Source organism: Anguilla anguilla, chromosome 12, assembly GCF_013347855.1.
Source record: "Anguilla anguilla isolate fAngAng1 chromosome 12, fAngAng1.pri, whole genome shotgun sequence".
Classification (NCBI taxonomy): Eukaryota; Metazoa; Chordata; class Actinopteri; order Anguilliformes; family Anguillidae; genus Anguilla; species Anguilla anguilla.
This window is the reverse complement of record NC_049212.1, coordinates 41,184,800-41,209,244: the sequence shown is the minus strand read 5'-3', so window position 1 is coordinate 41,209,244 and position 24,445 is coordinate 41,184,800. Positions and strand designations below refer to the sequence as shown.

Here is a 24,445-nt window from a genome sequence, read left to right as displayed (position 1 = left end):
TTCACTTTGGTGCTGATATAGCCTATACCCAATATGACATAAGGCATTTTACTGTTAAGAACCGGTCTCGGACTGGACCCAAACGCAGGACTCAGAGGCAGCAGTAGATAGAATACAAAAGGGGTTTATTTGGGTACAGACAGAGGCGGGAGGAACCAGGGCAGACTTGGGACAGGAACCGTGAAGGTAGGTGCAGAGGTCCGGGATCCGGCTTGACGTGGCGCTGAGCAGGCTGTGGCAGGAACCCAGGCAGGCTTGGAGCAGGGCTGTGGGGTTTTGTGGGGAGGTCCGGAATCCGGCTGGGCGCTGAACGGAATACCTCCGGTGTCGGTGGCGGAGCTGGGCTGGAGACTGGGAGGCCAGCGAAGGACGGGCTGGATCGGGAGGATGGAGCTGGGGAGGTAATTGGGGAGAACAGGGGAACACGGAACAGGACGCAACGCAGACAACACGTAGGCACGACAGACAGGGGAACACTGAACAAGGTACATGAACAAACAATCTGTGGCCAAGGAAACAGTGCGAGGTGAGGAAACCGAGGAAGGTGCAGAGAAAACGGGGTATAGAAAATAGTGCTAGGCTAGGTTTTAACGTGATAGCAAAGTGTGACGCTGGGCAATAAATCAACGATCTGGCAAAGACAGAAACAAAAAGTGTGGCTTTATAGTCTAGTGCAGAATGGAATTAATCAGGGAGGGTGTGAGGAATGCGACCTGAACGAGTGTGCAAATTGCTGAGGGCTGGAAGTGATTAGGGAGTGCATGGGGAAAGACGTGGTGAGGAACAAGGCACGCGGAACAGAAATAACCGGAACACAAGGGAAACCATAAGACAACCGAAACACGGGGGCATGACATTTACATTGCTGTATTCTGACATAAACTATACAGCTACCAAATGTGACTGGAATATAGGTACATAAAACTGTACCCCAAACCAGCAACACATAATTCGTTTGTATCTTTTTTGCTTTTAAAATGTACTTATTAGTAAAGTACCCAAATAGAACTGTATTGCACTTTCAGGCTACATGTTGGAAATTTGCTCCCTAAAATTAAAAAAAAAAAAAAAACATCCACTGTACCTTCATTACGCAGTGTGTGCTGGAAGCTAAGGTAGTAAGCGGTACGACTTGACTCGCAACAATTCAAACACCAATAGGCTATATCAACTCGAAATGTACAATTTGATCAATTACATTTTTTCACATCAATTGTTTCCAGTCAGAGGTTAAAACATTCACTTCAGAGCATGTATTTCCTGGCTGCAAATTCTGAAGATTCTCCGGCGGATCTGGTTCAGTTTCAGGCCATAGATGAGAGGATTTAGGAGGGGTGGAACAACGAGGTACTCCAGGGACATGAAATTGCGGAGAGCCTGCAGACGGCTGGTGGGTCCATAACGAGCGTACATGATGTCAAAAACGAGTGCGATCGTGAAGTTAGTCAATGAGATTAAATGGGGCAAACCGGTCTGCATGAATTTACTCCTTTGTTCCTGCGATCGCACCGACGCTTTTACGATATTAATATAGGAAACCAAGATTAGCACTGCTTGTGAAATATGAGAAAACATGAGAATGTACCCGTATATGTGGTTGATAGTGGTATCCACGCATGACAGCTTTACCACTGCCCAGTTTATGCAGTAAATCTTTTCTATGTTGAATCCACAGAGGGGTAGTCTGGCTACCAGGCTCATTCCAATAATTGATTCAGTGATGGAAAACAGCCAGGTAAAAAGCAGCATTTTCCCCACCTTCCCAGGTGTGATGATTGAGTGGTAATTCAGCGGCTTGCATATCGCGACATACCTGTCATAAGCCATCACTGCTAACGTAGTAAATTCACAGAAGACGTAGCTGTATATTACACACATTTGAGCCAGACACGCTTCATACGAAATAACACTCACGTCAGATGAAAGGTCCACCAATATTTTGGGATAAAATGTAGAGGCACCAAATATGCCATTTACACACAAGTTACACAGAAATATAAACATGGGCTCATGGAGCGTTTTCTCCAAAATAATGGTCACGATCAAAGTCAGGTTCACTAAAATAGTAAAAAGATAAACAAGAAGAGTGACGACAAAGTATGTGTGTTTGTTCGACTTCGTCTCATTCAGTCCTTGTAGAACAAACACAATTTCAGTTGAATTCTCCATTATAATTTTATAACAGGTGTGTATAAAACATCGGAGAGACTTTGTGATGTTCTTGCGCCAGCTTTTCTGGTGTTAATTTCTCCTGTACCACAAACAGAAAAGGCACAGCCCGTCAGCAATGATCAGACTTCTTGTTTATACAAGGGCTTGTTGAATTCCTTTTTCAAAATCCTTTAAGTCTGATATTGCCTCTTCACAACACTTGTCATTTGAATAAAATGAAACTAGCTATATGTTTGAAATCCTACAGCAATTCTTCAACTTCAACATTGAACCTTCCCATATCGAAAAATAATGAAATTTCCAATTCATTCGGTTTATGACAGTAAACAAAGCGCAGAATGATTTAGAGTCTGTGCCCACCTTATCAGGATTTATATCTGGATTGTGTAAAGGCCCTTGAGATTTTCCAGCCAATCGCCATCCACTTGACCGAATCTCATTACCCTAATTAAATCAAGTCAATGATGAGAGACAAAAAAAGAGAAAGATAACTGTGGCTAGAGTTAAAAATGTGCCCTTATAAGAATTGAATGTGTGTATTTGGCATGCATGAAAAGTGATTTATTATTATTATTATTATTATTATTAGTAGTAGTATTATTATTTTGCCAACAGAATAGCAGGAATTTGTGTGGAATGGATTCAACAGGGTGCTGTAAAATTTTGTTAGGGATTTTGGTTCGATAGCATCACGCAGTTCCTGCAGATTTTTCAGCCACACGCTGAAAACCTCCCATTCCACTTTATCCCAACGGTGCTCAATTGAGATCTGGGGATTGTGCAGGCCTTTGGAGTAAACTGAAGTCTCTGTAATGTTTGTGGAAGCAGCTTGAGATGATGCCTGATTTGTGACATGGTGCATTATCCAGCTGGAAGTGTCCATTTGCTAAAGGGTAGACTTTTGCCATGAAGGCATGGAAATGATCAGTAACATTGCTTAGGTATTATGTGGCATTCAAATGATGCTCAGTTGCTATTTAGGGGCCTAATGTGTGCCAAGAAAACATTCCCCACACCATTGCACAGCCACCACTAGCCTGCAGCATTGACAAAAGGCAGGATGGATCTATCGATCCACGCTGTTTACTCCTAATCCTAACCCTACAATCTGTGAGCATTGTGTGAGAGGCAGGAATACACCCTGGACAAGCCACCAATCTATTGCAGAGGGCTTTAGCTGTTATGTCCATTTTGCGTGTGTATCCGATGTTGCTATTGGCTGACGTAGCTAAATTTCCAATGGGGAGAATTATTCATTGTAAAGTTTTTTACAACTTTACAACTTAAAGTTTTTTTTTGTAAATTTTTTAGTTAGTTCAGTGTTTAATGTTAAATGAGTTCGGATAATTTGCATATTATCATGTCCATCAGAAGTTTTTCTGATGCATTTCATTTTGATATATTGCATTTCACGTTGATTTTTAAAAATTGATGATATATCTCATTTGGCAGCGATAAGGTCACAATAGTATATATTGAGGGATATATTCCCTGAAAATAGCAAGGTTACATGCTAGGTTATATTCACTTTGGTGCTGATATAGCCTATACCCAATATGACATAAGGCATTTTACATTGCTGTATTCTGACATAAGCTATACAGCTACCAAATGTGACTGGAATATTTTTTCCTGGTTTGTGAAAATGTTCCATCTTCAGTGCTGACCTCAACCCCATCAAGCACCTGTGGGATGTATTGGAACATTGACTGCAACCAGGTCTTATCGCCTAACATTAGTGCTCAACTTCAGTCTTATGGCTGAATAGAAGCAAATCCCCACAGCCATGTTACAAATCCAGTGTAAAAAAAAGCCTTACCAAAAGATTGGTGGCTCTTATACCTGCAAAGGGGGGTCCAACTCTTTATAAATGCCCATGGTTTTGGTATGAAATGTTCAACAAGCACATATGGGTGTGGTGTTCGAGTGTCCACATACTTTTGTCAATGTAGTGTATGACATAAAAACATTTATGAATTGTATTATGAATTCCTTTTTGAAAGCTTCCTTTATTAAAAAGCTGTGAAATTTTCACAAAATAAGAAAGTGCGAATAGTATGTATAATTTGCAATGTCGTTCGTATATTTGGGCAGAGACACTGGCACAACATCCAGGCACATTTTCCTTGTGAATGATGGTCCGCAAATGCTTCTGCATGGGCTGTGGTAGTGATTTAAGAACAAGATGACTGCTTGTGCGCGAGGCCACAGGCTCGTGAACTCTGCGGCTGACAGTTGCTTGAGCTGGAAAGTGGTGCTGGAGGTAATGCACAAAATTAGCCATGTACCTCATTTCATTCTGTTCAACGTCTGTACCCCTTGCTCATCAACTAAATCATCCACGAATGAAAATGTGTTCGACACATAGTCTAATTTATTATATACGGCGTTCTTTACAGCATGTCACGTTTTTCTGACGCATTTAATTTTCATATATTTAATTTAACATTCATTTATTTGTTCTCATTGATGGTCATCTATTTTACAGCGACAAGGTCACAGTAGGATATATTCCAGGATATCCTATGTTTCCTGAGCATAGCTAGGCTACATAGCCTACTACATGCTCTAGATATAATCACGTTGATGCTGCTGTAGCCTACATCTGATACGATATATGCATTTGACATTATCATATTTTTCGGACATAAGCTATCGGCTAGCTACCAAATGTGACTGTAATGCTCTCGCTTGATATCTGAAAAGTTTCTAATTCCAACGCGTTTAACATCCAGGCACTCGGAAGGTGCCGGGGGAAAAAAAGACTTGACATCCGACAAGGGTTTCGGGTTTTATATGTTGCAGTTTCGTTGCGCTAACACCGATGGTAAAATTGTGTAGGCAGCTGTCAATGGGAAACATACTTGCAGAAGCCTGTACGCATTCGAAGGGAATTAACGCAGGCTACATCCCCAGGGCTTTCAAACAAAATCACATCACAAGAAAAAATACTCCATCTTACACTCTCAGAAAAATGGTATGAAGAAGTGCATCAAAAGGTACAAATGCTTGTCACAGGGGTGGCACCCTATAGGTACATAAAACTGTACCCCAAACCAGCAACACATAATTCATTTGTATCTTTTTTGCTTTTAAAATGTACTTATTAGTAAAGTACCCAAATAGAACTGTATTGCACTTTCAGGCTACATGTTGGAAATTTGCTCCCTAAAATAAAAATAAATAAAAAAACGTCCACTGTACCTTCATTACGCAGTGTGTGCTGGAAGCTAAGGTAGTAAGCGATACGACTTGACTCGCAACAATTCAAACACCAATAGGCTATATCAACTCGAAATGTACAATTTGATCAAGCACATTTTTTCACATCAGTCGTTTCCAGTCAGAGGTTAAAACATTCACTTCAGAGCATGTATTTCCTGGCTGCAAATTCTGAAGATTCTCCGGCGGATCTGGTTCAGTTTCAGGCCATAGATGAGAGGATTTAGGAGGGGTGGAACAACGAGGTACTCCAGGGACATGAAATTGCGGAGAGCCTGCAGACGGCTGGTGGGTCCATAACGAGCGTACATGATGTCAAAAACGAGTGCGATCGTGAAGTTAGTCAATGAGATTAAATGGGGCAAACAGGTCTGCATGAACTTATTCCGTCCTTCCTGTGATCGCACAGATACTTTGACGATATTGACATAAGAAACAAAGATCAGCAATGCTTGTGCAATGTGAAAAAACATAAGAATGTATCCGTATACGTTGTTGGCTGTGGTATCCACACATGACAGCTTTACCACTGCCCAGTTTATGCAGTAAATCTTTTCGATCTTGAATCCACAGAGGGGCAGTCGGACTGTCAAGCCCACCAAAATAACCGTTTCAGAGATGGAAAACAGCCAGGCAAATAGCAGCAATTTACCCACCTTCCCAGCCGTGATAATGGAGTGGTAATTGAGCGGTTTACATATCGCGACATACCTGTCATAAGCCATCACTGCTAATGTAGTATATTCGCAGAAGACGTAGCTGTATATTAAAAAAATTTGAGATAAACAAGCTTTATACGAAATAACACTAACGTCAGATGCAAGGTCCACCAATATTTTGGGATAAAATGTAGAGGCACCAAATATGCCGTTTACACACAAGTTACACAGAAATATGAACATTGGCTCATGGAGCGTTTTCTCCAAAATAATTGTCACAATCAAAATCAGATTCACTAAAATAGTAAAAAGGTAAACGATAAGAGTCACAACAAAGTATGTGCGTTTGTTTGACATAGTCTCACTCAGTCCTTCTAGAACAAACACAATTTCAGTTGCATTCGCCATGGTAGTTTCAGAATAGGTGTGTAACAGGTGTGCACACCGGGGAGATTCAGAACTGTTCTTGCGGCAGCTTTTCCGTTGATAATTTCTCCTGCACCGCAAACAGGAAAAGTACAGACGATCAGCAATAAGCAGACTGCTTTTTGTACAAAGGCTTGAAGACTTTCTTTTTCAAAATCATCTAGGTCTGATATTATTACCTCTTCACAACACTTCTCATTTGAATAAAATGAAACCAACTATATGTTTGAAATCCTACAGCAATTCTTCAGCTTCATCAGTGAATCTTGCCATATCGAAAAACAATGAAACTTCCACTTCATTCCGTTTATGAAAGATTTAGAGTCTGTGCCCACCTTATCAGGATTTATATCTGGATTGTGTAAAGGCCCTTGAGATTTCCCAGCAAATCGCCGTCCACTTGACCGAATCTGCTTACCTTAATGAAATCAAATCAATAATGCGAGACAAAAAAGAGAAAGATAACTGTGGCTAGAGTTAAAAATGTGCCCTTATAAGAATTGAATATGTGTATTTGGCATGCATGAAAAGTGATTTATTATTATTATTATTATTATTATTATTATTATTATTATTTTGCCAACAGAATAGCAGGAATTTGTGTGGAATGGATTCAACAGGGTGCTGTAAAATTTTGTTAGGGATTTTGGTTCGATAGCATCACGCAGTTCCTGCAGATTTTTCAGCCACACGCTGAAAACCTCCCATTCCACTTTATCCCAACGGTGCTCAATTGAGATCTGGGAATTGTGCAGGCCTTTGGAGTAAACTGAAGTCACTGTCATGTTTGTGGAAGCAGCTTGAAATGATGCCTGATTTGTGTCATGGTGCATTATCCTGCTGAAAGTATTTAGGGGCTTAATGTGTGGCAAGAAAACCATTGCACAGCCACCACTAGCCTGCACCATTGACACAAGGCAAGATGGATCCATGGATCCATGCTCTTTACTCCCAATTCTGACCCTACAATCTGGGTGACACAGCAGAAATTGAGTGTCGTCAGAGCAGGCAACATTTTTTCTAATCTTCAGTCGTACTGTTTTGATAATCATGTGCCCACTGTAGCCTCATCTTCCTGTTTCTAGTTGACAGGAGTGGAAACTGGTCTTTTGCTACTGTAGCCCAACCACTTGAACATTCGACATGCTGTGCTTTCGGTGATGCCCTTCTGCACACCACCGTTGTAAACATGTGTTGTTTGAGCATTTCTAGCCTTTCTGTTAGCTTTAATGAGTCTGCCTGTGCTCTTCTGACCTCAGCCACAGAGCTGCCACACTCTAGACAAGCTCTCCGTTGCTCTTGAGAATCTGTTCGTCCTGTTGTGTAAGAGAGAAAATGTCATTATGATTTTATATAACTGTTGTATATGCAGAACGTCATTATGATTATAATATTATGATATCTTCTGACAACAAAATCATTATTACCTGTTGACGATGTAATACGTCTAAAAATAATGAAATCATTTGCTGATGTTCAAGCTAAAGGGCTAAAGTCTTTACTTGGTTTCTTCTTCTAACTGTCATCCATTCTGCATGGATAACATAAGTTGTTTTTGCTTGGTCAATTGTCAAGTCCTGTATTGTCAAGCATTGGCTAGGCCAGACGCAGTGCTGGATTTTTTCTGGACTACTGAGAAATTATTTGCCTAGATTGGCAAATTGACCTCCCCTCATTTTGTGTTACATTCTGTCGGAAAGGCTGCCTTTTCAAAACTTTTGAAGGATACTGCTACTGCTTGGCCGACTGATTGAGCGACAGCTTTCCTTTTGTGTCATTGATGTGACTTTGAGTGTCAATTCGCAATTTTGTTTGAATTTCCTTATGGAAACAAGATTTTGTGTGCATGAAAATACAAAAGCAGGTCACAGTTCCAGATGGGCCCCACCAGAGGGCGCCAGCTCCCCAGTCTGTTTCTTTGTGCTTGCTTTGTGTTAATTCGTTTCTATTATTGTATTAGCGGGGTGGTGTCTGCACTTGCGCTTTCAGTACTATTATTTATTTATTTATTTATTTATTTATTTATTTATTTATTTATTTATTTTTTGCACCTGTTAGATTCAGTATTTAAGTTCCTGGGTCCTTTGTCACTTGATCTTTGACTTTGTCTCTTGTGGTCTAGTGGATCCCTAGCCTTGTGCATCTCGTCTTTGTTTTCTAGCGCGTGCTTTTGGCTATTTGTCTTTTCGTATTTTTCATACATGCCAGAGTAAAAACCCTGTGATTTTTGCTAGAATCTGCTTCGAGTTTTCTTCTCCTCGCCTGGGTCCTACTGCACGCTTCCCCCTCTAGAGCACAACACCTCAGCCAAATAATTGACTCTCATCGCGCTTTTCTGCATTACAAAAAAAAAATTCTCACATGAGACTGATTAATATAAAAGTCTTTCACACAATCTGGGGGCTTTTCAAACTCGAAATATCGCAACCTCTAAACCAAAAGCGATTTGGAATGACCAAGTTTTGTGGCTGATTTGCACACAAGTAAAAGAAATCGTATTCTTTGCTTATATGTGAGCAACATTTTAATTGTACAGCATATCCCAGTTACAATTTTAAAACCATTATACCACTAATGGGGACACCATAGGTCCTAGTAAGACATAAAGACTTTCCATGTTTATTTCCACTATGGGATTATTTATAGGCTACTACATTGGTATATTAATTACAGGTTAATTTCGTGATCGTTATTTACTTTTTTCCTGAATCAGGTTGCCTTAGTGTGTAATTTCTTCTTCGAGGTTGACAGAACCTCGGCGCTCTGAGGCAGAACTTTTTTTCGTGGCGTTTTACTGACATCCTGTGGTGTAGACCACAAACTGCAGGACAGAGGGCCTTCTGCTAGATCCTCTCAGGCCAGGCCTTACCCTTTGTGTTAAATTTGTTCCAGAATTCTAAATGAGTGTCCTAGATTGCTTTCGGTTACCAGTAGTGACAGTTTCATCAGCATTAGGATGATCAGATAAGTGTGATCACACTTGTGATCACACTGTAAAATGTCCAGTTTAGATTCAGCTCTTCCTACATATGAGTCCAATCAGGATCATATGTACTGTGCAAGAGTTTATTTAATGCCGAACATTTTTACTGAGCAGGTCCGTAAATGAGGGGACATTTTGTATCGGGTTTCTCACTAAAATAAAATAAATGTCTCAAAAATCTTACACGTGTATTTTCTACGTCTTTATTTCGGTTGAAATTCATCGTCCAGTTCGTCACTTGTTCGTCTACAAACTAAATCATAACTCTATGAGTCAAAACTAAGTGAATATTTTCCATACGTAAGGTTTAGTCTACGTTTTATGATCTACGGCGTCCTTTACAGCATAGAAAGTGTTTCCTGATACATTTCATTTCGATATATTAAATTTAACGGTGATTTATTTTTTCTTGTAGATATTACAGACTAACATAATATGACAACGATAAGGTCACAGTAGTTGCCTATAAATTCAGGAATATATTCCCTGATAAACACATTTTCAAATTCAATTGCGTTTAATATCCAGGCGCTTGGGCCGTGAGTGCCAAAGGAATTATCTGCGCTTGGAACACCTGGTGTAGCCTGCGGCGAAGGTTAAGGTTCTTAACCATGAAGCAGCTTCATTGTGCAAGCACTGAGGCTAAAATTTGGTAGGCTACTGCCTGCCAGGCACATACCTGCAGGGGTGCGAGAGAATTAAAGTAGGCTATACTGGCCTTGCAAACGAAAGAACATCACAAGAAAAATTAGGATTGATCTTAATGAAGATTAAGGTAGTAAATGAGACTGATAACAATTCAAACACCAATATTTCAGATACATATGCAAAATTCAATCAAGCACATATTTAAAAAAAAATATTTTCCTGTCTGGAGGGGAAAGTAAAAACAACATTCACTTTAGAGCATCAATTTTCGGACGTAAAGTTCTAAAGATTCTCCTGCGGATCTGGTTCATTTTCAAGCCATAAATAATGGGATTTAGGAGCGGCGGGACAACGAGGTACTCCAAGGCCAGGAAATTGCTGAGAGGCTGCAGACGGTTGCGGGAACCATAGCGAGCGTACATTATGTCAAAAACTAGTGCGATTAAGAAATTGGTCAATGTGATTAAGTGGGGCAAACAGGTCTGCATGAATTTACTCCGTTGTTCCTGCGATCGCACCGATGCTTTTACGATATTAATATAGGAAACCAAGATTAGCACTGCTTGTGAAATATGAGAAAACATGAGAATGTACCCGTATATGTTGTTGATAGTGGTATCCACACATGACAGCTTTATCACTGCCCAGTTTACGCAGTAAATCTTTTCGATGTTGAATCCACAGAGGGGTAGTCTGGCTACCAGGCTCATTCCAATAATTGATTCAGTGATGGAAAACAGCCAGGTAAAAAGCAGCATTTTCCCCACCTTCCCAGGTGTGATGATTGAGTGGTAATTCAGCGGCTTGCATATCGCGACATATCTGTCATAAGCCATCACTGCTAACGTAGTAAATTCACAGAAGACGTAGCTGTATATTACACACATTTGAGCCAGACACGCTTCATACGAAATAACACTCACGTCAGATGAAAGGTCCACCAATATTTTAGGATAAAATGTAGAGGCACCAAATATGCCATTTACACACAAGTTACACAGAAATATGAACATGGGCTCATGGAGCGTTTTCTCCAGAATAATGGTCACGATCAAAGTCAGGTTCACTAAAATAGTAGAAAGATAAACGAGAAGAGTGACGACAAAGTATGTGTGTTTGTTCGACTTCGTCTCATTCAGTCCTTGTAGAACAAACACAATTTCAGTTGAATTCTCCATGATAATTTTATAACAGGTGTGTATAAAACATCGGAGACACTTTGTGATGTTCTTGCGCCAGCTTTTGTGGTGTTAATTTCTCCTGTACCACAAACAGAAAAAGCACAGACCGTCAGCAATGATCAGACTTCTTGTTTATACAAGGGCTTGTAGACTTATACAGTAGCGCTGATTTTACCGTGCTTGAGATTTGAATAAAATGGAAAGAACTGTACTGGTGAAGCCCTGCAAAAAGTCTTCTGAAGAAATTTTAAAACCTTCATACATCCAACAAATGTTCATCATTTCCTGATGTTATGGCAATAGGCTAAAAATCTTCATTTGATTTCTTTCACTGAACACAAGAAATCAACATGCAGAAAGATGTAAAGTCTGTGCCCACCGTAGGCTATATATATCTGGATTGTATAAATGGCCTTTGAGATTTGCCAGCTAATCACTGTTCTCATCGTATCTACTTAATGAGCTCAAGAGAGATTAAAAAAAGAGAAAGATAACAAAGCAAGGTGTCAGATGTGCCCGGAATAATATAACGTGTTTATGTGAACTGCTTGTATAACAAACAGATGTCCACATTTAGAGTACCTCTACCTGAAAAACGGACTTGTAAATTTATAAGGCAAAGTAATTTGCGGAAGTATTTAAATTGCTTAGTGTGCGTCGTGCACCATCTGTTCGTTTGACCCAGTTTTGCAAGGAGTAATGTTATAGTGAAGTAGATGTACCGCAAACGGCCCTTTATGTGGAACTCAAACCCCAGCCCCTTTTCCTTTAATTTAATCACTTAATTGAGGATGAATTTTATGGTGTAAATGCTGTACACATGCCTCTAGATTAGGCTTAAATTTGTGAAAATATTAAAGACCATTCATTCCCCTCCCAAATTAATTGCAACGATTTTTCTCACTAAAGACTGCAATTAAATAGGGTACAGGCTTTAGAAATGGACATGAAAAAATGCAGAGGACATGACCTTTGTGTCGTCTATGGTAGGTACTGCCCTGAGGGGTTGGGGAGTTAAGAAACAGGATGCTGAGAGATGCAGTACGTTTTTAATATTCATAAAAGTAATGAAATTAACTGCATCTCATTCTTCTCAATAGATTAAAAAACAAAAAAAACAGTTTCAGGGGTTCTGCTCCAGAATAATCTTATGTGCGAAATACATGGAAGACTCAGTGATTGACTCCAGGTTTCTTTCACAGAGCTGGATTTGTTCTGTATCTTTCACAGCGCTGGATTCGTTTGATATCTTTCACAGCGCTGGATTCATTCTGTGTCTTTATCAGAGCTGGATTCGTTTGGTATCTTTCACAGAGCTGGATTCGTTCTGTATCTTTCACAGTGCTGGATTCATTATGTGTCTTTCACAGAGCTGGATTCATTTGATATCTTTCACAGAGCTGGATACGTTTGGGATCTTTCACAGCGCTGGATTTGTTTTGTATCTTTCACAGCGCTGGATTCATTCGGTATCTTTCACAGAGCTGGATTCCTTCTAGACTGCTGAAAAATAAATGATGAGCCGACAATTTATGTGCATGGAAATAAATGTAAGCTAATTATATAAAAGCACTAGACTTCTGTCTTAAATGCTAATAATAACGCATATTTTACCTTCATAGTATGGCTATATTTAAAAACAAGTAAAATTACCACATGAGAATGATTCATTAAAATATATTTGATACAACCAGGCTGTCCTAAATCTCAATAATTACACCGTCTAAACAAATAGCTATTTGGAGTCATCAGTTTTTCTGACTGTTTTGTTCACAAGTTAAAGGAACTGTATCCTTTACTTATATATAAGTGAACGACATTGTACAACATTATGCTTGTTCTACAGTTATTTTTATTTTTATTTTTTTGCTTGAAATCAGATTGGTGCCCGGGGGCAGAACTTGTTTCTGTGGTGTCTTACTGTCACCCTGTGGTGTCGACAATGAACTGCAGGCGAGAGGACCTTACAGTGTAAGATTGTCTCTGTCCCAGCATTCCCCTTTGTGTTTAATGTCTTCCTTTGCAATTAATGATTAATTGCCGTAAGAGAGTGATTTCCTACAATTTGTACAGAATGCAAAGAGAAGCCTTTAAGCATACATATACACTACATTTCCAAAAGTATGTGGACACCCCTTCTAATTAGTGGTTTAAATTATTTCAGCCATACCCGTTGCTAACAGGTGCACAAACTCATGCATATAGCCATGCAATATCTATAGACAAACATTAGCAGTGAAATGGGTCGTACTGAAGAGCTCAGTGACTTTCAACGTGGAACTGTCATATGATGCCACCTTTCCGACAAGTCAGTTCATCAAATTTCTGCCCTGCTAGAGCTGCCCCAGTCAAGTGCCGTTACTGTGAAGTGGAAACATATAGGAGCTACAACAGCTGAGCCACGAAGCTGTAGGCCGCAAAAGCTCACAGAACAGGACCGCCAAGTGCTGAAACTTGAAGCGCATAAGAATCATCTGTGCTCGGTTGCGTGTTTTATATTTTCAAATCTGATGTTTCTTTAATCACATCAAAACACAGTGTTTCTTTTCCTGAACTTGGCCTGTGCACAACATTAACACACTCTCTCTCTCTCTCTCTCTCTCTCTCTCTCTCCCTCTCACACACATACACTTCCACACACAAACAACAACAACAACACACATCTGAAATAAACCTACAAACAGAGCTACACTCATCACTTCCCACATACAAAATTATATGATTGCCACAAACAAAACCTAAATGCATGTTTGCTTAACAAAATATTTATGTGCAGCAAATGACTTTTATCGATCAAAAAATAAATAAATTTGTAGATCTAAAATTGATGTAATTGGGGGGGACAAACAAAGAGAGCAAAGCATCTTATCATGTTTTACAAAGAACAACCTCTAATGTGGTGAATTATTTATATTATTTTGGCTGCATTATTAGATATTTATCAGTAGAATTATACTGGGTGTACACACAAAATATTTTCTGGGGCAGCTTGCATTAAATAATCAGGATGCAGCCTTCAAATTTATAAACTCATAAGGAGATGTAAGGAGCAAGCTCCTAACCAGTGTTACACAAAACATAAATATACACATTTATCATTTATTATCTCATTGTTATAGATAATACATTTGATCATATTGATCTGCTTGCTGCACAATTATATCTCTGGACTAAGGCTCAGAAACTGATTTACCTCTCGGGATGTCACCTATACCTCTAATGCTCCCTCCCGTTGTTCTGTCGAACAGTGACACAGAACCAGCCACCTTGATGAGATCTCATTTGATACACTATGACAGAGTTAATATGCGAGAGATCTCAAACTCTCTGTACTTTACTGCTTTCCTGGTACGACCCAATTTTATAAATATAGTAGTGGTGAGATACGTGCCAGAGACACAATATTAAGGCACTCTAACTCCAGTACATTGCATTAAATCATATAGTTCAAATATAGAAAGGAATATCAATGAAAATGCCATGTGCAACATCTAACAGGATGCAACTCTACAATTTGAAAACTGGCCAGAGTATTTTTTCCTGGGTGCAAAAACAAACAAAAACAAAAAATAAAAAATAAAAAACATTGCGAAGTCAAAAGAAACATGAATCCTCGACACTAACAGCAGTCAATTCCTTGATCCACCAATCAATCCATGCATCAGTTACTGCTTTCAAAATTAAGTCACGTTTTCCTGACACCTGTGATTATAAAGCCACGGGTATTCATTTCAAAGCGGAAACTCTAAAGCGGAAAATTCTAAATATTCGCCGGCGGATCTGGTTCATTTTCAAGCCATAAATGAGAGGATTTAGCAGTGGTGGAACAACGAGGTACTCCAGCGCCAGGAAAGTGCGGAAATTCTGCAACCGACTGCTGGAACCGTAGCGATCGTACATTACATCAAAAACGAGTGTGATTGTGAAGTTGGTCAGGCTGATTAAATGTGGCAAACAGGTCTGCATGAACTTATTTCGATCTGCCGGGGATCGTATAGACGCTTTAATAATATTAACATAGGAAATCAAGATCAGCACTGCTTGTGAAACGTGAGAAAACGTCAGAATGTATCCGTAAATGTTGTTGATAGTGGTGTCCACGCACGACAGCTTTACCACTGGCCAGTTTGTGCAGTAAAGCTTCTCGATGTGGAATCCACAGAGGGGGAGTCTGAGTGTCAGGTTCAACCCAATAATTGATTCACAGAGGGAAAACAGCCAAGTTAAAATCAACAATTTCACCACCGTCCGAGGCGTGATGATGGAGTGGTAATTCAGCGGCTTGCATATTGCGACATATCTGTCATAAGCCATCACTGTTAACATAGTAAATTCGCAGAAGACGTAACTGTAGCCTATAAATAACTGAATCATGCATGCGGCATACGAAATGACGTGCACGTCAGATAGAAGGTCGAGCAACAATTTAGGATAAAAAGAAGAAGCCCCTACTAACCCATTTATACACAAACTACACAGAAATATAAACATTGGCTCATGGAGCATTTTCTCCAAAATAATTGTCATAATCAAAGTCAAGTTCACAAAAATAGTGAAAAGGTAACCGAGAAGAGTCACAACAAAGTAGATATGTTTGTTTGTCCTTGTTTCATTCAGTCCTTGCAACACAAATACTATTTCACTGGAATTCTCCATTGTTTCCTTAGAAAGGGTGTGTACCACACTTGTGTCCTGGATTAGTTCAATGATCTGAAATCAGTCCAGATCAATACTGATTTCACCTCTGCTTTATACTGTAACACCAATTAATATGATGACATCAAGGCTTACTGTTATTAAAATACTCAGATAGATTCTGATAGATCCAAGAGATGTTTGGCTGAAATCCTATAAACACGGTCAATTAGCCCACAGACTTGATGTTGTAAAAAAGAAAAAGAAGAACCCTCCAGATATCAGGCAGTAATGATGTTATTGAGACAAGCTGCAGTCCATGATTGTCTGTAAGAAAGCAGTGCACAGGGAGAGTTCATGTCTATACCCAGCATCTCTGCTTTATATATATATCTGGATTGTGTAAATGGCCTTTGAGATTTGCCAGGTAAGCACTGTCCTCACAGACTCAAATACCTTTCGACTCCACTTAATGAGATAAAGCCAATAATGAGACCGAAGAAAAAAAAACAGTCCATTGTTACATTTGTTCTTTAAAATATGTCATGCACTCCAGTAATATTTGGACCATGACATCATTTTTGTTGTTCTGGCTCTGTGCTCCAGCAGATTGGATTTGAAATTAAACAATGGATATGAGGTTAAAGTACAGGTTTAATCTGAGGGTACATCCATATTGGATGAACCATGTAGGAATATCAGCCCTTTTAATAACACAGCCCCCCATTTTAGGGGACCAAAAGTAATTGGACAATTGGCTGCTCAGCTGTTTCTTGGCCAGATGTGTGTTGTTACATCATTAGTTCATGCAGAAGAAAGCTAATAAAACGTCTTGAGTCGACTGTATGCGTGGAATTTGAATTTGGAGTCAGTTGCTTTTGTCTCCCTACAGAATCAAAGAAATGTCAATGCCAGAGAAGCAGGCCATCTTGGGGTGGAAAAATCAGGGTAGGTTGATCAGAGACATAACCAAAACATTGGGTGTGTCAAAATAAACTGTTTGATACATCATTAAGAAGCAACAACCCACTGGTGAGCTCTGCCACTTTAATAGACAACTGAAGACCAAATTTCAGTTGTGAAAAAAGAACACTTTTCGACTGTTGAAAAAAATCAAGATAGGCATTCTTAGTCACCAGAGGAAGAGTTGGTCTGACCGGGTTAGAGTTTGAATTAAAAAAAACTGTGGAGTTCTGGAACAAACTCTTATGGACAGATGAGATGAGTATAAACCTGTACCAAAGTGATGGAAAGACAAAAGTGTGGAGAATGAAAGGACTGCACATGAGTCGAAGCACCCCCCCCCCCCCCCCCCCCCCCCCCCCCCCCCCCCCCCGCCTCATTCTTGAAAGATGGTGGAGGCAGTGAGGCTTGGAAATGTATGGCTGCCACTGGAAGCTCTATTGTCTTCATTGATGATGTGCAGCAGGATGAATTCTGAACAGTACAGTAACATCTTATTTGTTCAGATCCAACCAAATGCCTTAAAACTCATTGGACAGTGCTTCAACTTGCTGTAATTCTTTCATAGATCACTGGATACAGATGCATACCCTTAAATTAAAACCATCAGTCTGCACTTTAACCTCACATTTATTGTTTCACTTCGAATAAAATTTTCTGGAGTACAGAGCCAAAACAACAAGATTGTGTTTCTATGCAAATACTTAGGGACTGCACTAAATGTGTAATAGTCATACATAAAATCTGGCTTGTATCAATACAAGATTGTGAAGTTAGTATCCATGCATATGTATAAACACGTGTATATATATATATATATATATATATATATATATATATATATATATATAGCATATTAGAAGACAAACCTTTAGGAGGAACTCAGGTGGGGGGAGATATCCTTCTCTGCTCAGCTAATGGTGTGGGTTAATAGGCTACGGATGAACATGAAGTCCATTTTTGGTTGCATGAAAGCACCTGGAGGTGGCGGTCCTGGGGTAGGTTGGCAGGCTGGAGAGGCGGGGTGGGTTGGGGGTGGGGCTGTTGGGGGGGGGGGGGAGGCTTGCAGAAAGCAGACTCATAAGTGGCTTGAGACCCAGGTCCTCATGCCCCACTATTGGGAGTCAATACAAGAATAGACAGATGGGAAAACCCCTGGGGAGCAGATGGGGGCAGAGACAGATAGAGGGCAGATGGCTTGATGATGAGAAATATGATGAAATGCTTAAATAGAAAATTTACATCTGAATTAGATTTTTTTTTTATGCAGACCAATATTTGCACACATGTAAATTTCATATTTCCATGATAATTTGTTGGGGTCTATTTTTAAAGTCTTTTGGGGACTTGGCTCCTCATGACAGAAAAAATTAGAAATCATGGAGGTCTTGTGTCACTATGACTATCGCTTTACAACAGACAACGTGAGCAACGAATTAGGAATCCACGAACGTATTTAGTAAACTAAAATCAATCTATATGGCAATGGCGTCCTCTAGAGGAGAAAGAACGTCGTAAAAAATAATTATCTGAAGCATTTTTTTTCACTGCATGAGGAGCTGCGAGACGGCCTTTCCTGTGGTAATGTGTCTTTAATGAGTTCAAGCGCATTAATGTTTCACGTATATTTGACCACTATCGGGCAGGCGGGGAGTACAGAATGAATGAATATAACTAAAGTGATTATTATATTACACTTTTTCTACATCAATGAACAATGCAATGTAATACATCGCAAGGTGTTCACAGGACAATGGCTTAGCCTATTGTCGATTCTCCATTAGTGTCGTGCGTTCACCTGTCTGCTGGCCTCAATTGACAGATATACAGATAAACCGTATGGGAGGTGGGACGTGGGGCCATACTGTAAGACGCCAGCCGTGCGCTGACCCCTCGCGCTCTCTGTAGAGGATTGTTTGCCCGCGCTTTTGCATCGCACTCTCGAGCCAGGACAGGATGGCGTCTGTAAAAGAAGTTCCTGAGGTAATCTTTTCAAGCGATTTTATTTACATACAGTTGTAGCCTACTTTTAAGCGTCACAGCTGACATTTAGGTAAAATTGAATTAGCTAGCCACATAGAGTAACAATAACAAAGTAGTATTGATAAACAGCTGTCTACTCAGTGAACGGTTAGCGCTTCTAAATGCCTGTAATGATTATTAAGTGATCAATTACTGTCGACAAACGGTCGCTAGCTAGCTAGCTAACCCCCGAACAAGCGTCACTACGGAGTTAGATAGACCTAGCGAGTACGGTCCCAGTAGTATTTATCTCGCCAAAAACGTTTTCCACCTGCAAAAATGCCAAGTCACTCACGCATACATAGCATTGCTATTATGTAAAATTTAGAAATGAAAGTAAAACTCGAAATCTAGGTCTGTCCGAAGTATTTAGGCTATATCAAAATGAGGCCAAGTTACACCAAACAATGTTGGCTGTCTTAGCTCACACAAATTAAACAAGCAGTATTCCCAGAAAAATGCTGCCAGTGTTTCCTAAATTATTTAAAGTAACTTGTCCCTGTGTTTTTTTCATCTTACCATCTGAAGAGAATGTAGCCTTTGAAAGTTTATGTGTCACATGAAAGTGTGAAATGGCAGTCATTTATAGTGAAAATAAAGTGCATTATGTCCACTATAAATTAATTATTGGGTCATTAACTGTACCGGGCCCTTCTCAATTACTGAGCTCACCAACGCTCTTTTTCTTCTTAATGACATTCCAAACAGTTGATTTTGGCAAGCCTAAGGCAGGTTCTAAGTCTGATGGTTTCTTCATATTTCTCAGCCTCATAATGGCTTCCTTGACTTTCATTGGCACAACTCTGGTCCTTATGCTGACAAATGCCAATGAAAGACTCCATAGGCAATCAAAAGCTTAGAATCAAGACTAGATACTGAAAGCACTCTTATACTTGCAGTAAAGAAGCATTTGAACACACCTGAAAAATCAGGTACACCTGTGAAGTCATTAGTCTGAAACATTATGACACCCTGAAATGGGGGGCTGTGTGTAAAAAGTGCTGTGATCACTGTATATTTGTGTATGGATATACCCTCCAAAAGTATGGGAACAGTAGAGTGAAATGTATTATTTTTCATAACTTAAGGCATTTGGATTTGAAATCAAAAGATGAGTAAGGGACAAAAGTAATCAATCAGCTTTTATTTCATGTTAGCTTTATACATTCGTAGATATTTTACAATTTTACACATACAGCTGTTTTGTATTGAGTCCCTCCATTTTCAGCTGTGCTAAAGTAATTTGTGACACATTTTATGGTTTTGTGTGAGTGCACTGGTCAATTTTTTTAAACCTTTCACCTGTGTGATGGTATTACACCAGATAACACCAGCTTATGTGTGTGGGTGCACTTCAGAAAAAAAAATATCCTGACAAAGACCAGTGTTTATGTATATTTTTACATTTTTAAAAAGAGACCAGCTATTAAAAGAGAGCGGCTCTTGGCTTGGCTCGGCTTGTAAGGACAGTTTCATTGTATTGGGATAAATATGTCTGGAACTATACAGCCATCCACATGCAATCACAGAACATACCGGCACCTGCTGTATTTTTGTTTTATTATATAAATAAGTAGTCTCTTTAAGTGGCCTTACACTAAAAACAAAGAAAATTGTGGTCTGTCCAGTTCTTCAAAATGGAAAGCATTGTGTTTGCATTGAAAACGCAAATGCTTCCGTTAATAATAGAGTGAAGAACAAGAGTTGATTTTGAGAGGTACAAGGCACAAGGCTGTTCTTCCACTTACTGTGGCAATCTACCCTTTCATTTGTCCTCATTATACCTCCCCCCAGATATTACATATCTGCTCACATTGTACACGGTCTACTCTTACCCCCCCAAACACACGCACACACATACGCACACACACATATGCATGCACGCACACACACACACACATACACACACACACACCCAACCCTCCACTCACACACTCACCTGCCTCACTTTGCTGATGGCCTGCCCATCTGTACTCTTAATTTTTTTACCCTCTTAATTCCTTATTTTCTTTAATCCTCAAATATGTATACATACAATTTTTATTCTTTATCCCTCTCCCTTGATGAGGAACAAGAAAACTGCTGAAAAACAGTCACGCTCTGTTAACTGTAATTGTACGTTCTACTCATGTAACACCTAATCACATAACTGATTTTGAATCCTTTCTTCTGAATGAATGAATGAATGACTGAACCATTGATCATGTAGTCATCAGGTGTGGGACAAACCTCAGCTGACCTTTAACCTTTAATTCTTGTGTTTACGCAGCAATCCATGCAGGACACAGCAAAGCAGCACACAGGACGAGAGGTAAGTAAAAACCAGGCTTTAGTTATAAGCAATTGAAGGGGCATACACAGTATGACTTTGCTTACCATCCCCCTTTCTACCTTCTCCCACAGCATCCTGGGTGACCAGGACACACTGCAGCCTGCAGGTAGGTGATCCTCTTCTAGGTAACACATCGATTCTCTGCTACACACAGACACGCATCCCCAAAACGTATTTTTCACACTTACTTTTTTACAGTTTCATCCCCAGATGGGGGGCTGTTAAAATTTTTATGTTTTGAATCAAAATTAAGAAATTCAATCATTTAGTGGAGAATAATGCAGCTTTCGCCTGGTTAAAATGGGTAGCCATGACAGTACCTCTGCTACGTGACTATCACACTTGTCAAATGGTAGGTCTATGATGGACCAAACTGGAGTAAGTTGCTTCTTTTTGGCAAAAGCATTTTTTATGGCTAAAGCTGTAACAATAAATGTTTATTTTTTGTTAATGAGTACAGTAGAGGTGTTGTAAAAATTGATATAGGTGGTATTGCCATTTTTTTTCTGCAATACAAAATAGATACTGTGGTTATTACTGTATTATTTTATCATAATATACTGTATATTTTATAATACAAAGAATGCAGTGAATAAATATAGTATATGATTGATTCCTGTGTTTTGAAAAATTATTTATCCTTTTTAAGGAGTATTTTTTTCTTTAGGGCTATTTTTTCAGTTGCACAGATATTGTGATGTTGTGTAGATGATTGCCTAGCAATTTATTGCATATCACATAATCACCTGTATCGTGATACCACTGTTATCCTGGCCAACGTATCATGATAGTGTCATATGGTGGGTTACTCTACGTTTCCCACCCCTAGAGTACAAGTTTGCATTAAGGCAGGAAGCTGTAAGCTAATGACCTTGGACTGGAACATTGATGTACAATTTAACATTAGTTATATATAATGCTGCAATAAGACTCCCTGAAGATTTAGATTTTTTTTAATGCTGTAGCAACGAAGCAGAAACCTAAACTTATAGATTCATCAACATGAAGATTTAATTCAGTTTAAAAAAATGATGGCATTAGGAAAAATATTTGTAACCAAATTATCTGTACAGTGTTTTAGTGACTGTTCATGTCTGTATAATACTGTGCAACCCCAAATCAGCAACTTTGTGTGCTTGGATCGACATGCAGGCCAGTCCGCAGCAAAATGGCTAAACAAAAATGTTCAATGAAATTCCAGGGCAAACCTTTGTTTCTTTAAGTCAGGGGTGCACAACTCCGGTCCTGGAGGGCCGATCTGTGTGCTGGTTTTTGTTCCAACTGATTACCATTCCTACATGTGCATCAGCTACAGCTCTATGAAGTATGCTGCTTCACTCCTGTGCTTGAGCACAGTGAAATCTCTAGGATACACTTGCAGGCTGTGACTCTAGCTGTAGCTGATGCACATGTCAGATCAAGATATGATTAGGCCAATTCAATAAATGTTGGGAAATGTTGGCACAAAATTCTGAAATGGATCGACCCTTGTTGTGCACCCCTGCTTTTTTAAGCCATGGTGCATTTAGATATTACGCTATGTTTCTTATGAGCATAAGCAGAGTTGCTCTTGGCCTGGTCATTTCTTCTGTAATCAAATGAAACCAAGGGAAAACAAATGTTAGGTTACTGTTTTATTGCATTACAGGATGTCATATTGAAGTAGCAGCAGTCTATTTTCCCAAGGTTTGATATCTTCCTGTGTTATGGAGAGAACATTGAACCGAATGTAAATTGCTTGAAAATGGGCAACCCAAACGGGGCATTTAGCATAGAAAAAGGTCGGTATTTTAGAAAGTTATTTGTTACCATGGGTGTCCATCACGCTATGAAAACTTCCTTTACTTCCCTCGGGGAGCGATTGAGGGAAGGGGTCGGTACTTTGCAATGTAATGGCAACTTTATTACGGGGTGGATTTTTCGCTGACAGTTGTTCAAAGCTGCAGTGAATATCTTGCCAGCTATCGTTGCATTCACCTGACTCATCCGCTAGAAAAAAGAAGAATTCAACTGAAGTAGTGTAGCTGTCTATACTGGCTAAATTCTGCTGATATTGCTGGTTATAGCAGACTATTTCAGTAACATATAGCCTACTATTTCTGCAGTACAATGCCAGCTAGTGACCTAACGTTATTCCTCTCAGGTTTATGTTCTAAATCTGGGTTTTTACTGATTCTCCTCCAGTTTGATTTACTGTAGCTCCGATTCTGTTCAGCTCCAGTTCGATATGATTTGATTCAGCCCTGATTCAGTTCAGTTCCCATTCAGTTCAGATTTGCTACAGTGCTGTTCAATTTAACACGTGTTGTCTATGTTGTCAGAAGAAATTCTTTATTAAAAATCATGAAAGTCAAGATTTTATTCTTTCAAGTCACTATTAAAAAGCATTGTAAGAGGTGACGTTTTTACAAACTGTGTATTTAAGGTTGTTAAATAGTGCCCTCCAAATGTATGGGAATGGTAGAGGGAAATCTGTTATTTTTGCTGTATACTTAAGGCATTGGCATTTGAGATCAAAAGGTGAATATGAGACAAAAGTACAGACAATCACCTTTTATTTCATGTTATTTACATGTGTATACATTTTACCATTTTAGAGAAACAGCTGTTTTTGTGTTGAGTCCGCTCAGTTTCATCTGAGTGGGAGTATCGCCATTGACAGGTCACACGGTAGCTTCTTTTTAGCAAGCGAAACTGATTTTTTTTCTCTAATAATAGGGCCTACTAACTAATTCTTATCATGTCCAGGCCAAAACTTGACATTTCCTGATAGGGACAAGTCTTCTGGAAAAAATGTGGGATGCAACCCTTATCTTTTAGATAAGTCTGTAATCTGTTAAATCTGTAAAAAAAAAATAAAATAAAAAAACTGATGACAGTGAAAAAATGTGACAATCTCCCCAGGTCTCTAAGGGATAAACAAACAGATTTGCAGAAAAAACCATGCAGTTTCTTCAACCTCTCTATTATATGATTTATTAACAGTATGAAATATCATATTGAGATCTACAGTAAATTAATCTGATTGATATTCGGTTAATTCTCTCTACTCTATAGCTACTATAATATTTTTTGTTGGAAACAGTTTAAGTAATTCAAAATGTTTGTTAAAATTTGTTGATAGCCGTCAGTATCCTTCAGGTAGAAGCAATGCATCCATTAAAAATGTCATCAAAATCATACATGGAAAATAACTGAGAAC

At 39.2% G+C, this 24,445-nt stretch overlaps 4 protein-coding genes and 1 long non-coding RNA gene across 5 annotated transcripts; 1 reads left to right on the top strand and 4 right to left on the bottom strand.

The window, feature by feature from the left end:
* Window positions 1-70: 70 nt before the first annotated feature.
* Window positions 71-11,635, bottom strand: LOC118209198 (olfactory receptor 8I2-like). The gene is made up of 2 exons (XM_035384358.1): window positions 11,467-11,635; window positions 71-2,251 (listed from the first exon to the last, which is right to left on the bottom strand). The coding sequence occupies exon 2, from the start codon at window positions 2,167-2,169 to the stop codon at window positions 1,240-1,242; it is 930 nt and encodes a 309-aa protein (XP_035240249.1). The 5' UTR covers window positions 2,170-2,251; window positions 11,467-11,635; the 3' UTR covers window positions 71-1,239.
* Window positions 5,340-6,722, bottom strand: LOC118209199 (olfactory receptor 8I2-like). The gene has a single exon (XM_035384359.1). The coding sequence runs from the start codon at window positions 6,459-6,461 to the stop codon at window positions 5,532-5,534; it is 930 nt and encodes a 309-aa protein (XP_035240250.1). The 5' UTR covers window positions 6,462-6,722; the 3' UTR covers window positions 5,340-5,531.
* On the bottom strand, window positions 8,648-11,473 carry LOC118209197 (olfactory receptor 8I2-like). The gene has a single exon (XM_035384357.1). It carries the CDS (start codon window positions 11,286-11,288, stop codon window positions 10,359-10,361), a length of 930 nt encoding a protein of 309 aa, XP_035240248.1. The 5' UTR covers window positions 11,289-11,473; the 3' UTR covers window positions 8,648-10,358.
* Window positions 11,636-13,129: 1,494 nt separating the features above from the next.
* On the bottom strand, window positions 13,130-16,203 carry LOC118210086 (putative gustatory receptor clone PTE03). Its single transcript, XM_035385951.1, has one exon. The coding sequence runs from the start codon at window positions 15,945-15,947 to the stop codon at window positions 15,018-15,020; it is 930 nt and encodes a 309-aa protein (XP_035241842.1). The 5' UTR covers window positions 15,948-16,203; the 3' UTR covers window positions 13,130-15,017.
* A 2,600-nt stretch (window positions 16,204-18,803) lies between these two features.
* Window positions 18,804-21,388, top strand: LOC118209435. The gene is made up of 3 exons (XR_004761720.1): window positions 18,804-18,872; window positions 21,181-21,222; window positions 21,315-21,388. It is a non-coding gene; the product is annotated as an uncharacterized LOC118209435 (long non-coding RNA).
* Window positions 21,389-24,445: the final 3,057 nt, after the last annotated feature.

What these genes read in the sequence shown, in the direction of transcription:
- LOC118209197 (XM_035384357.1), bottom strand. Translation starts at nt 11,288, where the DNA reads ATGGAGAATTCAACTGAAATTGTGTTTGTTCTACAAGGACTGAATGAG.
- LOC118210086 (XM_035385951.1), bottom strand. Translation starts at nt 15,947, where the DNA reads ATGGAGAATTCCAGTGAAATAGTATTTGTGTTGCAAGGACTGAATGAA.
- LOC118209199 (XM_035384359.1), bottom strand. Translation starts at nt 6,461, where the DNA reads ATGGCGAATGCAACTGAAATTGTGTTTGTTCTAGAAGGACTGAGTGAG.
- LOC118209198 (XM_035384358.1), bottom strand. Translation starts at nt 2,169, where the DNA reads ATGGAGAATTCAACTGAAATTGTGTTTGTTCTACAAGGACTGAATGAG.